General features: G+C 38.1%; 1 protein-coding gene across 3 annotated transcripts in view; it reads right to left on the bottom strand.

The window, feature by feature from the left end:
- Window positions 1-14,108, bottom strand: part of LOC306868906 (histone deacetylase 5-like) — a gene marked incomplete at its 5' end in the record, with an annotated part of 82,017 nt that overhangs the window by 22,403 nt on the left and 45,506 nt on the right. For 2 of the 3 annotated variants that reach the window (XM_079415374.1, XM_079415372.1), the window contains 7 exons: window positions 189-308; window positions 2,191-2,303; window positions 2,806-2,937; window positions 6,870-7,003; window positions 7,262-7,367; window positions 8,320-8,464; window positions 8,543-8,826. In XM_079415374.1, the coding sequence (XP_079271500.1) occupies window positions 189-308; window positions 2,191-2,303; window positions 2,806-2,937; window positions 6,870-7,003; window positions 7,262-7,367; window positions 8,320-8,464; window positions 8,543-8,826 (1,034 nt within the window). The remainder of the gene's footprint in view (window positions 1-188; window positions 309-2,190; window positions 2,304-2,805; window positions 2,938-6,869; window positions 7,004-7,261; window positions 7,368-8,319; window positions 8,465-8,542; window positions 8,827-14,108) is intronic. The other variant, XM_079415373.1, reaches the window with a different exon arrangement.

The following is a 14,108-nucleotide window of genomic DNA, read 5'->3' on the forward strand; positions in this document are numbered from 1 at the left end:
GGTTTGGATCAATGGTGTGCATCTTCTGAAAAACACTTTCACATCAATCAAACTCTTGAGTCCAGACCAAAAACTCTAGTGTAAAAGCATCCTAATGATCTAGCAAGCCCACTAGGGTTCAGCCTACACCACTTGCGAACTCTGAATCACCATCACGAAGCCACCAGGCTTTAGCTGAGGACACTCACCGTGATGTGCGCGTTGGCAGGCAGTCCAAGAGAGATGTTGGGCAGAGATGGAGAAGTGTAGAGGCTAAGGGGACTCGGTGTCCCATCTCCAGTCAAAGACTGATGCAGAGAACGCAACTGCTGCCGAAACAGAAAAGGAGAGAAAGACGTGAGTCCCACAGGACAAACAGCAGACCTATATTTCAGGATGTACACTTCAAACAGCACAAAGAATCTGTTTTATCTCGGGAAGGCATCCCAGACAAGGAGTTTCAGCTTGACTTGATTACTTTGGAAATCCTTACTAAATTGTGACGACTTGTGACGAGCAAAGCAGCATGTGGGAATGGACTGTCTGTATTTGGGACTGGATGAGCGCCACTTGAAGAAGACACCAGTTCAGGATAATTAAAATGTTTGCTTTTTCTAATTTCTAAAGACTGTAAAAATGTCCCAAAAGAAAGCTATGTGAGAAATACAGAGGTGTTTGTGAGTACTGGTAATCCCATCATCTGACCCTATACTTGGAGCGCAGCCATTTTCAAAGCCAAAGAACAAAAACTAATGGTTCTGCTTTACAAGGCAATGTTATTCATCCCCGAAGACCCAATTTAAGCCTTTCATTATAAGTTGTTCGTACAATGTACGTCATTCTCACTCTGACTCAAAGGTTACACTAAGAAAAGACGAGGAAGAAAAAGGCAAAGCGGATATTCTGTGGCAGAGCGCCCTACCTGCAGCAGAGATGATGTCAGCATTCTATTCTCCTTCACATATATCCATCACTTCTCTCGAGGTTGTACTGCTAGGCAACAGAGGCTCAGGAATAGCGATTATTTTTGGGGAGTGGTACGCAGACTTTGCATGCTGGACAGAGCTTATGAGGTGATTCTTAAGTCATCTCCACTGGAGCCTATTTGAAGGGATTTTTTTTCTCTGGTTGATGAGACTGACGAACTTTATTTCTTTTCTCTTTGACAAACTTCAGCACACTTTATCCTCTATCACATCCACTGGCAATAACGTAAAATGTTAAAAGATGCTATACAAAGGGATGCTAAAATCAAATGTTTTCTACCCTTAAGAAAACGGAGCACATAATGTACCACTAGCAGAACTGTTTCAGAAAAAAAGTGAATGTCATCAAACTTCTTCAGCAAGCATGCAAAATTCCCCAAAATTTAAACATGGACTGCGATAAGGATGGCATGACCAAAAGTGTACATCACACTATGAGTAATAGTATGTATGGTAAAAATGCATATCACAACATTCATTGACAAAAATCTATTTTCTATTTTAAGGCCCAATTCTCTCTATTAACAAACCAGTAACTATGACTTTTGCCTCAATAAACTGCTAATTTGCTTCTTATTAATTTTTAGTAAGGTAGTTGTTAAGTGGGTATTGGGTAGGAATAGGGATGTAGAATATTGTCATGCAGAATATGTGCTTTATAAGTACCAATAAACAGCCAGTGTGTTAATAATAGGCATGCTGATAAACAAGTTACAACTAGTAAGAATTTGTCCCTAAACTGAAGTGCTGCCGTGTTTTGTTTTGCATTTAATATGCTGGTCATTCAAAATGAAACACAAACTGGTTCATTCAGCGTTCTTACAGCTTCAAGCCCTTTGTGGCATGAGCACATACAATTTAATTCTCTCTGGCTTTCAAGGTTAAGGTGATTCTCAAGGCTAGCTGCTTAGCATGCTGAGTTGACCCCAGGCAGCTTCCTGCTGTCCATCCATAACAGCTGTGGCCATTCTTGAGCCTACAGATACAACTCACTGCAAGACTGACTCTCAGAACATGTAGGTTTTTTTTGTGGGGGGGGGATTAGCATACCAGTGTTATCCCAGGCCATCACAAGGCTCCGTACGATAGATTGTTTCCATAGAAACAGTGTGATTATCTGGATGAAGCCAATTTATTGTGTCTTTTTTTCTTCCCTAACCTATTGAGAAGCGAGGGGGGTGCGAGAGCAGACGCGAGGCAAATGTGTAGGGGGTAAGTCTCTCACCTCAGCGTGGATGTTTGGGACGGATCCGCTGGAGCCGTTCTCGGCAATGGCACAGTTAGAGCTGTTCGGAGAACTGGGACCTGAGCCAGGAGCACTGCTGCACATAGAGGACACTGAAACACACACACACACGGATTTCAACAATCACATTTTAGCTGCATCGTTAGAAAATATAGCTGATGATTTCACAATATTTTGTGATTGATTAAACCATTTTTAATGTATCAGCAGGATGTTAAACTGTTCCCTTCCTCCAAGGTGCATTTATATTAACAGCACAGGTATCACACAATACCTACGTGTTCATTACTTCTGTTTTCAAATCTTCACACATCTGACAGCAGAGATTTTTTTTTACAGGCTTTTTTGAGCACAACTCAGGTGCTGACATATAAAAGATTACATCTTCCATATAAACTCTATGTTTTGTGAAGCTTAATGCACAACTATGCCAAAACTAATGTTTATTGAATTTATAGAATATTTATAGTAGTATTTTAATAATAAAGTTTTCTTTGAATCTGAATAGTGCAAAAAATACATCAATAAAAATAATGAAACAAATGTAAATAAGTTCAAATTTACACAATAATGCCAAATGTACATGATGATTACCTGAGATTTCAATCGCCCTTTTCTTGAAGGTGCTGATCACAGTACCATCTTTCCGTCTAAGAAGTGGGCTGCTCCTCCTCTCTGCCACCTTCTGTTTTAACCGTGAACGTACCTTCAGATTGGGCTCAGAGGCTGAACAAAAGAGAGAAAGAAAAAGATTCAATCACTTAGAAAAGCAAAAGCAAACCCAGCATGATTTGAGATATCACAGTCGCAAAGCAAACGTCACTATATATGATCAGGGGCTTGTTCGAAACTCTCCACCCTAAGTATAAGCAATTACAATAGTGATGTTTCATTTAATAAGCACCACTAATGAGGGTTTGCATCTGTCGCGCTTGTGCATCAGGACCATGGACAGCAACCGCATGTCCCTTCCCATTTCTCTTTCTCTTACACTCACACACACAAACTGAGCTATAGATAAAAGTTACATTTACAGCATGCCGATTTGATCTCTTGTTGATTCCGGAGACGCCGGGTCAAATTAAACTAATTGAAGTAAAAAGGGATTTGAAAGAGAAAAAAAAGAAATTGGGACAATTACCTAAACACGCCGTGTGTAAAGCAGCTTGACCGAGACCTATGTGTTTTTCTGGGCCCGTTTGTGCGTCACAGCCACACAGGGCATATAGAGCAGAAAGGTCTTTAGCAACTAATGCTATCAGTGACTTTAGTATGGATTTAATTAGATTTAAAATAAAAGTGTGAGACAAGGGGGAGGGGACAGGGTGGAAAGACACACACAAACTGAGGGCACGTTATGTAAGGAGATTGCTGTGGTGTTGCCATAACAGTGGTATCAGTGTGCTGAAGTCCAAGCTATAGGGCACGTGTGTATGTGTGTGTGAGTCCTCCTATCCTCCGGATGGTATATGTGTGTCAGTTCTATTATAGAGAGCTTTATAAAGCAGCATGGGTGTGACAGTTTAAAATATAGCAGTGTGTAAAAAGCAGATAGCAGATGTGTGTGTGTGTGTATGTGTTTGCGGGAACAAACTCACTGAATCTGTGTGGGAGTTTTGGAGTATGGCTGGCGGCTATGAGAGTGAACAGCAGATGACCAGCAGTACTTTGAAAAAACCCTCACAAATACAGTCGAAAACATGTCATAAATGATTTGAGACGACATTTGAGGTGGCTTTCGGGATTTGAATCTCTCATAAACAGGCTAAACTGTGTTTCACTTCAAATCTAAGAATGGCAGCAGGTTGTGTGAGGGTTAAATTGCAAGGTAGACAATAATAAATATCATTATTTTTGTATGAAAACCATTTTCTCACTAATGTAGCTACTAATCTGCAGAGCTATTATAGTTACCTAGAACCACAATATAAACCATATAGATGTATATGTATATTAGCACAAACTCCAGCATCAGTGAGGTGTGGCATGGAAGCGATCAGCCTGTGGCACTGCTGTGGCACTATTGAGTCTTCAGCTCATCTGTATTGTTGGATCGACTGTTTCTCATCTTTCTCTTGAAAATATACAATATATTCTATATGTGGTTCAGGTCAGGCATGTTGGCTGGCCAATCAAGCACAGTAATATCATGGTCAGCAAACCACTTGGAAGTGGTTTTGACACTGTGGGCAGGTGCTAAAGTCCTGCTGGAAAAGTAAATCAGCATCTCCATAAAGCTTGTCAGCAGATGGAAGCATAAAGTGCTCCAAAATCTCCTGGTAGACAGCTGCATTGACTCTGGACTTGATAAAACACAATGGACCAACACCAGCAGATGTCACGGCACCCCAAATCATCACTGACTTCAGAAACTTCACTCTGGACTTCAAGCAGCTTGGATTCTGTGCCTCTCCAGTCTTCCTCCAGACTTTGATTTCCAAATGAAATGGAAAATTTACTTTCATCTGAAAAGAGGACTTTGGACCACTGAGCAACAGTCCAGTTATTTTTCTCCACAGCCCAGGTAAGACGCTTCTGACGTTGTCTCTGGTTCAGAAGTGGCTTGGTAGCCCTTTTCCTGAAGACGTCTGAGCGTGGTGACTCTTGATGCACTGACTCCAGCTTCAGTCCACTCCTTGTGAAACTCTCCCAAGTGTTTGAATCAGCTTTGCTTGACAGTATTCTCAAGCTTGTGGTTGCTTGTGCACCTTTTCCTACCCAATTTCTTCCTTCCAGTCAACTTTGCATTTAATATGCTTTGATACAGCACTCTGTGAACAGTCACACCTTTCAGTAATGACCCTCTGTGACTTACCCTCTTTGTGGAGGGCGTCAATGATTGTCTTCTGGACCATTGCCAAGTCAGCAGTCTTCTCCATTATTGTGGTTTCAAAGAACAAGAGATAACCAGAATTTATACTGTAGAGATGGTCGTTTAATGAAACTCAAATATAAATATTCTAATATTTTGAGATATTGGATTTTTGACTTTCATGAGCTGTAAGCTCTAATCAGCAAAATAATATTAATAATAAAAAAAACTTTTGAAATGTTTTACTTTACATGTAATGAATCTAGAATATATTAAAGTTTCACTTTTTGAAATAAAGTTACAAAAAAATTTACTTTTTCACAATATTCCAATTTTTTGAGATGCACCTGTATATATACATACATATACGTATATATGGTTTATATTGTGGTTCTAGGTAATTATAATAGCACTGCAGATTAGTAGCTACATTAGTGTATATATTCTAGTGTAGTTTTCACATCCTGTACCTCAATTGGGACATTCACAACAACAAAAATAGGCCTATACACTTTTTTCTTTTCTTTTTTTAAATAATAAAGAAAATAAACAACTGGAAAAACAATTCTGGCTGCTACTATGGGCTCAGTGCTAAAAATCTTTTCTAGAGATAACCAAATTACAAGCAATAGCAGAAAATAAATACAATAGAGCAAAGTTCAATAAACAGTGCTTTTCAGCTCAGTCTAAAATAAATTTTCAGGTACGCTACAGAAATGTAATAAATCAAATGTAAAATAACTGCATAGTCTTCACTGTATAAATTAAATATATATTAATAATTTTTGATGTTACAAAGGTTATTTAGTCAGGAGCAGTGAGCACTTGTACTTTTCTTGCACGGATTTAATATACTGATACACATGCATTTTCTTTCTCAACTGTTTACGTTAAGACATATGCCTAACCGACTGTGTTTACTAGGATATTCACCAAAACGCGCATTTTGATGCAAGTTTGTCTGTATTTATTCATCCATGCACAAAAAAGCGGAAGAGAGCTCAATTTAGTATTCACGTGGTGTCTTTTATGCTGGCCTTATGCCTTCAGGCAATCCTTATATCGAGTGATACGTGAGTTTGAATGAGAATGCACGCATTGGCGGTAATGCATAGACGGACATTATGTGAAAATGGTGACAGTGCCAAAATAAAGGTGTCTATTTATACTACAGATATATAATATAATTGTAACTAAAATGAAAACAAAGAACTGAGCGATTATTAATAAAAACTATAATAGTATCTCAACAGTATTAAAGTAACAGTGCTCTAAGGTGTGTGTTTGTGTGTAGGTCCGCTGTTCTGATGACTCATAATGACTCACACCTGCAGACTCCTCACTTCATCCCTACACACACACACACTTGCATCTTCTGTGACACCTCTGCAGTGTTAAACAGCTCAATCTTCTCCACACAAAAACCACTGGTGACTCCAGAACAGCGTCGTACATGCAGACAGAAAATAATCGCCATTTACATGCAACCACTCATGCATTGGCTTATTCAATCCAGTGATGGTTTAAAATGCAGCGTCAATGTCACTTAGCTATTACTCATTAAAACAATTCATTAAGATAACAAAAAGAACTACATTTGCATTTTCCCAGAGGAAATACAAGGGCGTCCAAAACAGTAAAATGATAGTGTTTACTGCTAAATTGATCCAGAAAAAGAGAAGACAGCCAGAGGACTGGAGGAAAAGGCCACCCAGCTGATTAATATAATGCATCCATGCTAAGTAAAAGTATTAATTTCATTACAAAAAAAATCATACTGAATTGTAGTGTAACATTTACACAGTAAAGCAACAGTTTATTTTATATAAACAAGAAGCCTACTCACAAGTCTTACGGAGAGGGAAGTCATCCTTGCCCTCATAGGACCCTAACAATGGGGGGAGTTTGTAGGAGGGTGGCGTGCCCGGTGTGTTGCTCTGTGGAGGGGAGCTCTGCTCCAGGGATGCGTGGTGAGCCCCCCTAAAAACAACCACAGTCCATTACAAAGACTCATCCATCACAATTCAAATGAGACCCATAATCTTCCAGCACAATGTGGCATGATATAATATCAGTATGTGGACAAACTCATTTTACATCATACTGCAGAGAAATGCACCTGTCTTTGATATATTAACTAAATTTAAAAATAGGTGAAAAGGTGCACTTTGAATTGGGTTTACCAGCTCAGAATAAGGCTGAGCGATATGGACTACGAGGATATGGGCTTTCTCTCACCAGCACTTCTGGGGGAAGGAATGGTTGAGTCCACAGGGGCCGGGTTCCTTTTTACTCAACAGGAACTCCTGCAGCTTCAGTTTGACCTCAGTACTAGCGATAGCACCTGAGAACGGAGTTAAAGGACATCATCAATACATATCTGTATCTGTGTCTTTATCTGTGTGTATATTTATTACAATTAAGATTTTAAAATTGTATTTATTCCTGTGATATCAAAGCTAAATTGTGATAAAAAAGGGGGAGAAAAAAACAGTAATATTTTGAAATAGTATTACAATTTAAAATTTTAAAATGCAAAATTTTCTGCAGCCATTACATGACTTCATTATCAATGTTGAAGACGGTTTTCTGTGCTGTTTAATATTTTTGTGTAAATTGTGATATGAATAAATAGGACATGATTAAAAAGTTCAAAGGAACAGCATTTATTTGAAGAAGAAATATGTTGTAACATTATAAACGTCTTTACAGTCACTTTTGATCAATTCTTTGTGTCCGTGATAAATAAAAGTACAAAGTACTTTCAACAAATAAATAAATCAAAAACAAAATTACCGATCCCAAATTGAACTGTACTGCATAACTGATCCAATACCAAAAACAAATGAATATGGTATTAATAAGAGTCATGTGAGTGCTGCCTATGTGTGCACTTATGAGGTTACTATAGGATACTATGTAGGCTGTAGGCAGCTTACTAAGTTTTGGAAATGATCCAATATTTAAATTTTGTGGTGCAATAATGCCTACTGTATTGTATTGTAAGTGTAAACAACAAAAGATGAGAAAACTTTGTGCCTAAAGTTCTTCAAGGGATATCCATGACAGTGTGTAAGTATAGCAGCAAACAACAATACACATCAGCTATGTACTGCTCAGCAAGGTGTTTATTCATTGAACCAAAAGGTGATCAGTGCATTTAAACTATTCGCATTTTGGAAATCAGCATCAGAATAAGCAACAGGAAATAATGAGCGGCGACCGTACCGTGAAACGAGTTCACTGTAGATCTACTGTAGTGCATATAATGGACGGATTAATGGAGAGATACGTACTCTCTTTGCCCTTCTCTTTGTTCCGCAGCATGATGAGCTGTTGCTCCAGTCTCTGCTTCTCCATCTCTTCGTGATGCTGCTGTTCCAACTTCCTCTTCTGCTCCAGCTCCTGCTGACGCTTTGCGGCAAGGATCTCCTGCTGTTGCTTTTTAGGAAGAGTTCAGAGGTCAAGAACCAAAGTTCAAGGAGATGATGGGTACAGAGAGGACAGAAAGGATCGTACCTTCAGATGTTCCTGCAGCTGCACTTCATGTTGGCGCGTCAAAACCTCGTGCTGCTTCTGGAACTCGGCGAACAGCAGCTGTTTCTGCAGCTCTTGTTGTTGTTTAAGCAAGAGCAGCTCGTGCTGTAGCTGTTTTTCCCTCAGCGTCGGGTCCACTGTGCTTAGCACGCTCAGACGCGGGTCTGTACGCAGGTCCACCGGCCCTCCGCTGCCTCCACCCTGATCTCCTCCACCTCCCACCGGACTCTGCATCCCAGAGGGGAGCAAGGTCTTCACATCCACTGCTGGAGAGACAGAGACAGTCAATCAAGAGTGTCATTAGAATTATGATAACCCATTAAACCTTAAAGACGATGCATGGAATTCATGCACCACAACAGGTTCTTCTACATATTTAAAACACCCTTACCTTTTATCTTTGCAGTAGTTTTAACTACAAGTAAGTAACAAAGAGTAGAAAAGAATAATGCCTTTATAGTAGTGCTGTCAAACGATTAATCGCATCCAAAACAAGAGCTTTTGTTTACATAATATATGTGTGTACTGTGTATATTTATTATGCATATAAAAATACACACACATACAGTATATATTTTGAAAATATTTCCATGTATTTACATGAATATATTTATATATACACATTATAAACACACAACACACACACATATATTATGTAAACAAAAACTTGTATTTTGGATGGGATTAATTGTGATTAATCGTTTGACAGCACTACTTTATAGTCATTTAAATACCTGTAGGGCCCTATTTTGCGATGTGAAAAAACTTGAAGGTCTTTTACAGCAGCCAGTCAAAAAAAAAAAAAAAAGGAAATATATTACTTAATGAAATGATAGTACTGCTACTAATAATACAATTATTAAATGTATTTTTTTAAGGAATATTTAGAGAATTATTTACCAGAATTTATTTACCAGAAAAAAATTAAATACACAACAGTATTTCAGAAAAATTCAATAACAAATAGTTTTTTTTTATTTTTATAAAATCTATTAATTAGAGTAGCTTTTGATTATTACAATTTTATGAAATCATTCGAATTTAATCCAGAAAATTTAATGGAAGACAGATAATTTGGTTAAAAAAAACGTCATAGGGCCTTAAAAATATGATTTTTCTTAGACTTTTACTAAATTGTAGGGCTGCACTCGACTAAGGATTTTTCTGGTCCACTAGTAGTCGTTCATTTGAAGCATTAGTCAACTAATCGAATGTTTATTAATAAACCATTTAAATTGCCTAGACAGCCTAATAAGCGCTCAAGCACGTATAAAGCTTGCCACAGCACACTGGCAGAAGTAATGATTGTGAATGTGTCAGGGAAAAACAGTAAGGAGGCTTCATTAGCATTTTAATAATTTGATAAACTAGTGTTTTCTTTGTTTTCGGATTAAGAGATGAAGCCGGTGACACTGACTCGTCATCTCCGCAGTAGTGATGCACCTATGAATGTTTCACACGGATTACATAATCTGAGAATATTTGTTTCCATTTGAATTGGTTCATTTGAAAGTAGACATTTCACTCTCTATGGATATATTTTTAATGTCTGAAAGGCAAAGATATACACAGAGTTTCGTGCTCAAGTTCACAGACCGAGACGGCAGAAAGCATATCATGTTTGCTTTCATTATTTTACAAAAGCACATTTTGTGTGCTCACAAATAAACAGAGTCTTTACAGATTTGAAAGGTGTATTACTCTTATCTATATGACCCAAAATTATTTTATTTATAGTATTTTAAGAGACAGTGAGCGCACCGGAGCCTCTATCTGTCCTCCAGTGAGCGTGCTACTAGCTTCTACACTCCACACAGACACTGAATAGCACACATTTCTCTAGGATAACATTAGACTGAGTGGCCATATAAAGTTGCTAATACTTACATATTTCAGATGATAAGCCATATTTGAGGTCCATGAATGATAGGTGAGCGTTTGGATGTCCTGCCTGATGTACTGTATTACCATAGACTAGCCGTTAACGATCTGTCCGCCACGAACTGCATGACTTCACCTATTATTTGCTTAGTCGCATTTTTTTCTGCGACTAAGCAAATAATACGATTTTGGTCGACCAAGCCTCTTCTGCTCGACTAACGATTAGTCGACTATTAGGGGGCAGCCCTACTAAATTGCTGTTAAATTGTGTAAGTTTCATGATTTCAGTTAAACATGCTTTTTGGTTATTTTTTTATTTAACCATTAAAACAAAAATTAAAATGCAAAAAATGGAATTTGGAAAAAAAATTCTATGGAATTTGGGAAAAAAAATAAAAATTAATTGGGCTCTATACATGCTAGGTTAGCAGGCAAAAAAATTAATGGTAACGGTTTAGCCTAATAGCTGTTCACAGATTAGCCTTTGATTTGGCCTTCTGCAAAATAATTAACCTATGCAAGTGGAAGAAAAAAAAAAGTTTATGTAACAATGAATATCTTCTCTCTATATAAATATATAATGTATGTGACAATTATATCATAGAGATTTTGAAGGACAAACTGGACTGCTTCAGGACATAATTTAGTACCAAAATAAAACACAAAATTCTTAAATTCAACATTAAATACTTTCAGGTCAGAAATTCTTTTTGAAAGAAATTAAGACTTTTATTATTACTACTGAAGACCGGAGCAAACCCCAAACATTTGCTAATCTGTGTGTATATACATACACAGATGTTGCATTTTTATTTTGTAAGGGGTCACCTCTGCATGGGTTCAAACACGTTTCCTCAACCTCTTTGCTAGTACTACTTAAAATAGCAAGTTGACACATAGACTTACAATCAGTTTAGAGCACACAGTTACATAAGGAAAGGCCATGGGCGCATTTGCAATCGAGACGGTACTATATAGCTCATGTACGATGCATCTGCAAATGTTGGGCTGACATTTGTCTGTGTCTGCCCGTGTTACCGTAACCAAATGTGTGGGCTCAAATGTCGACAGGCTAGTGGATGCTGCCATCTTTTGTATCACAAGCCAGTTGGGAATTCATCCAACTAAGCCAAGCCAGCATCATCCAGGAAGCACATCACAGAAAAATACCAAAGTTGGTGTAAAATCAGTGTAAAAGGGCAACAGTTTCATTATAGGTCATGTGGAAAAAGTAACAGCCAAGGCCAGGCTTATGGTAGGGCACTGTACTGATGAAGAGGGCATGCAGTTATATAACCTAGTGGGGAAACCAAGGCTATGCCCTGAGGCTTGGTCCAAAAAGCAGTCCAACCAATCACTGTTTCTCCATCTCTGATATTTCCAATAGCACCACTACCCAAAAACCTGAGCTTCCCAAAGCTTCTCAGCAAACGTTTTTGGCACAAGTGATGCACTAAAAAGGCCCTACAAACCCATTGTTTCTGCTTTTGTTGGTGTTACTTGTTTTTCCCTCCTCAAATAGTCTTTTTAGTTTCACTGCATTGAAGGTGGCATTAATGAGTTGTCATGGGGATAGCGATGTGTTTTCTGCCTCTTGCACAAGTTAGTTTAAGCTCTCTCCAAAGGCATTCAGTCAGGGAAACAGAGCACTCCCATTAAAGACGACCAGGTCATAACAGCTTCCGAAGCTTTGTGTGAATCAAAGTAGTGCATCTCAAAGGTGCTGGGGAACAAAAAGGGTTTGCCTCTTACTTCAAGACCAGTTTTGAAGATTTGCTTGGCACTTTATGGGTTTGAATTACGAGTATAGAATGCTCAGGGGCTGCATCTCAGTTCACAAACTATGGTACACATTAAAGTTGCATACATCAAGAATATCGAGTAATTTGAGGAATTATCTATGAATTGCTTTCTGAAAAATACTCAGCGTTAGACTAGAAATTATTTTTGTAAATTAAAAGTCGTGGGAAGTCGTGGCCTAATGGTTAGAGAGTCGGACTCGTAATCGAAAGGTTGCGGGTTCGAGTCCCCGGCAGGCAGGTATTGTAGGTGGGGGGAGTGAATGTCCAGCGCTCTCTCCACCCTCAATACCACGACTGAGGTGCCCTTGAGCAAGGCACCGAACCCCCAATTGCTCCCCGGGCGCCGCAGCATGGCTGCCCACTGCTCCGGGTGTGTGTTCACGGTGTGTGTGTGTGTGTGTGTGCATTTGTTCACTACTCACTGCTGTGTGTGTGCACTTGGATGGGTTAAACGCAGAGCACCAATTTCGAGTATGGGTCACCATACTTGACAATACGTCACGACTTTTTACTTTTTTAAGTATTTTTGTGAAAATTTTTGGATCGATTGCATGATATGTTTTAGACCTATACTAAATCACAAACTGATGACACTGCTAAACATTTTGTCAGTTATTTTAAAAGATTATAAAGGATTGTTTTATGATAAATATGTAAGGTAACAGATTGTAACTAATGTACCTGAACATTTAACTTAACCTATAAACATAAGCATATACGATGCCTTTGCATTAATATAATATTGTTGTATGTATATTTTTTATCATTATACTAGTAGGGTTACTGGAATGTCCTAACCTTTAAATAAAAGCAACGATGAAGAGTTAAATCTTTAATCTGCCTATATTTTTGTTTGCAGATCCTTGTTTCAAATAACGAGTAGCACATTTGTTTTTCGCCGGAAAGTTAAACAGCATTTATTTAAAACAGAAATCTTTATTGTCACTGTCAATTTTCCTTAATTAAGCCACCCTTGCTGAATAAAAGTTTTAATAATAATAATAATAATAAAATAAAATCCAATTCCAAAAACAAATAATCTCAAATCCTTACAACAATACATGTCAAAAGTACCAGTTAGTACCATATCGATACTAAAATTCAATAAATAAATACAAATAAAATGATTTGGTGCACATACGTTTAAGTATTGCATTCCCGTAGCTCAATCTGAAGAACAATGCGTGGTTTGAAAAATGTATACCTTCATGTAACACAAAGCCATTTTGGACAAAAGTGCCTGCCAAATTCATAAATTCATTGTGACAGCCCTAGTTAGCATCTAGCATAATTCATTACCTTCATCACCATCAACACATTTATCACCATACATGTAAACAGATGAAAAAATTACCAATTTGGGGCAATACTTGTGCAAAAAGCATGCCCTTTTCATATAAACATTACCTGGCCATTATTGGCATAATTTTTTTTTCATCACAAATGATTTGAGATGGGCTAATTTAAATCTTGCCTACTATTCAGGACAAGATACTAATTCGGCAGCCAAACAATTAATGTTTTCAGTTAAGTACTTTAAATTCTTGAATTGGTTGACTAATGTAATTTTCACTTTAATGCTAAATATTGGCACTTCACTTGGGGTAGAGTACAAAGCTATACTTTGTCTCTTAAAACACCAAAGAGTCATCAGGGTGTCCTTGAGTCTGCAGGGATCTCAAGTGTGAGGTAGGACAGCACTATGCATGAGCCCCTCACCGCTGAGAACACATTAACTCACATGTCACTCAGCCTCTACCGTCACCCAGAATCGGCTAAAGTTTACCAACATGCTAATGATCCGGTTTCTTCGCTGGATACCTGGCGGAAGCGTTCGGCTTACATGAAAATCAGATTACTCCCCC

This window comes from Barbus barbus (assembly GCF_936440315.1).
Source record: "Barbus barbus genome assembly, chromosome: 4".
NCBI lineage: Eukaryota > Metazoa > Chordata > Actinopteri > Cypriniformes > Cyprinidae > Barbus > Barbus barbus.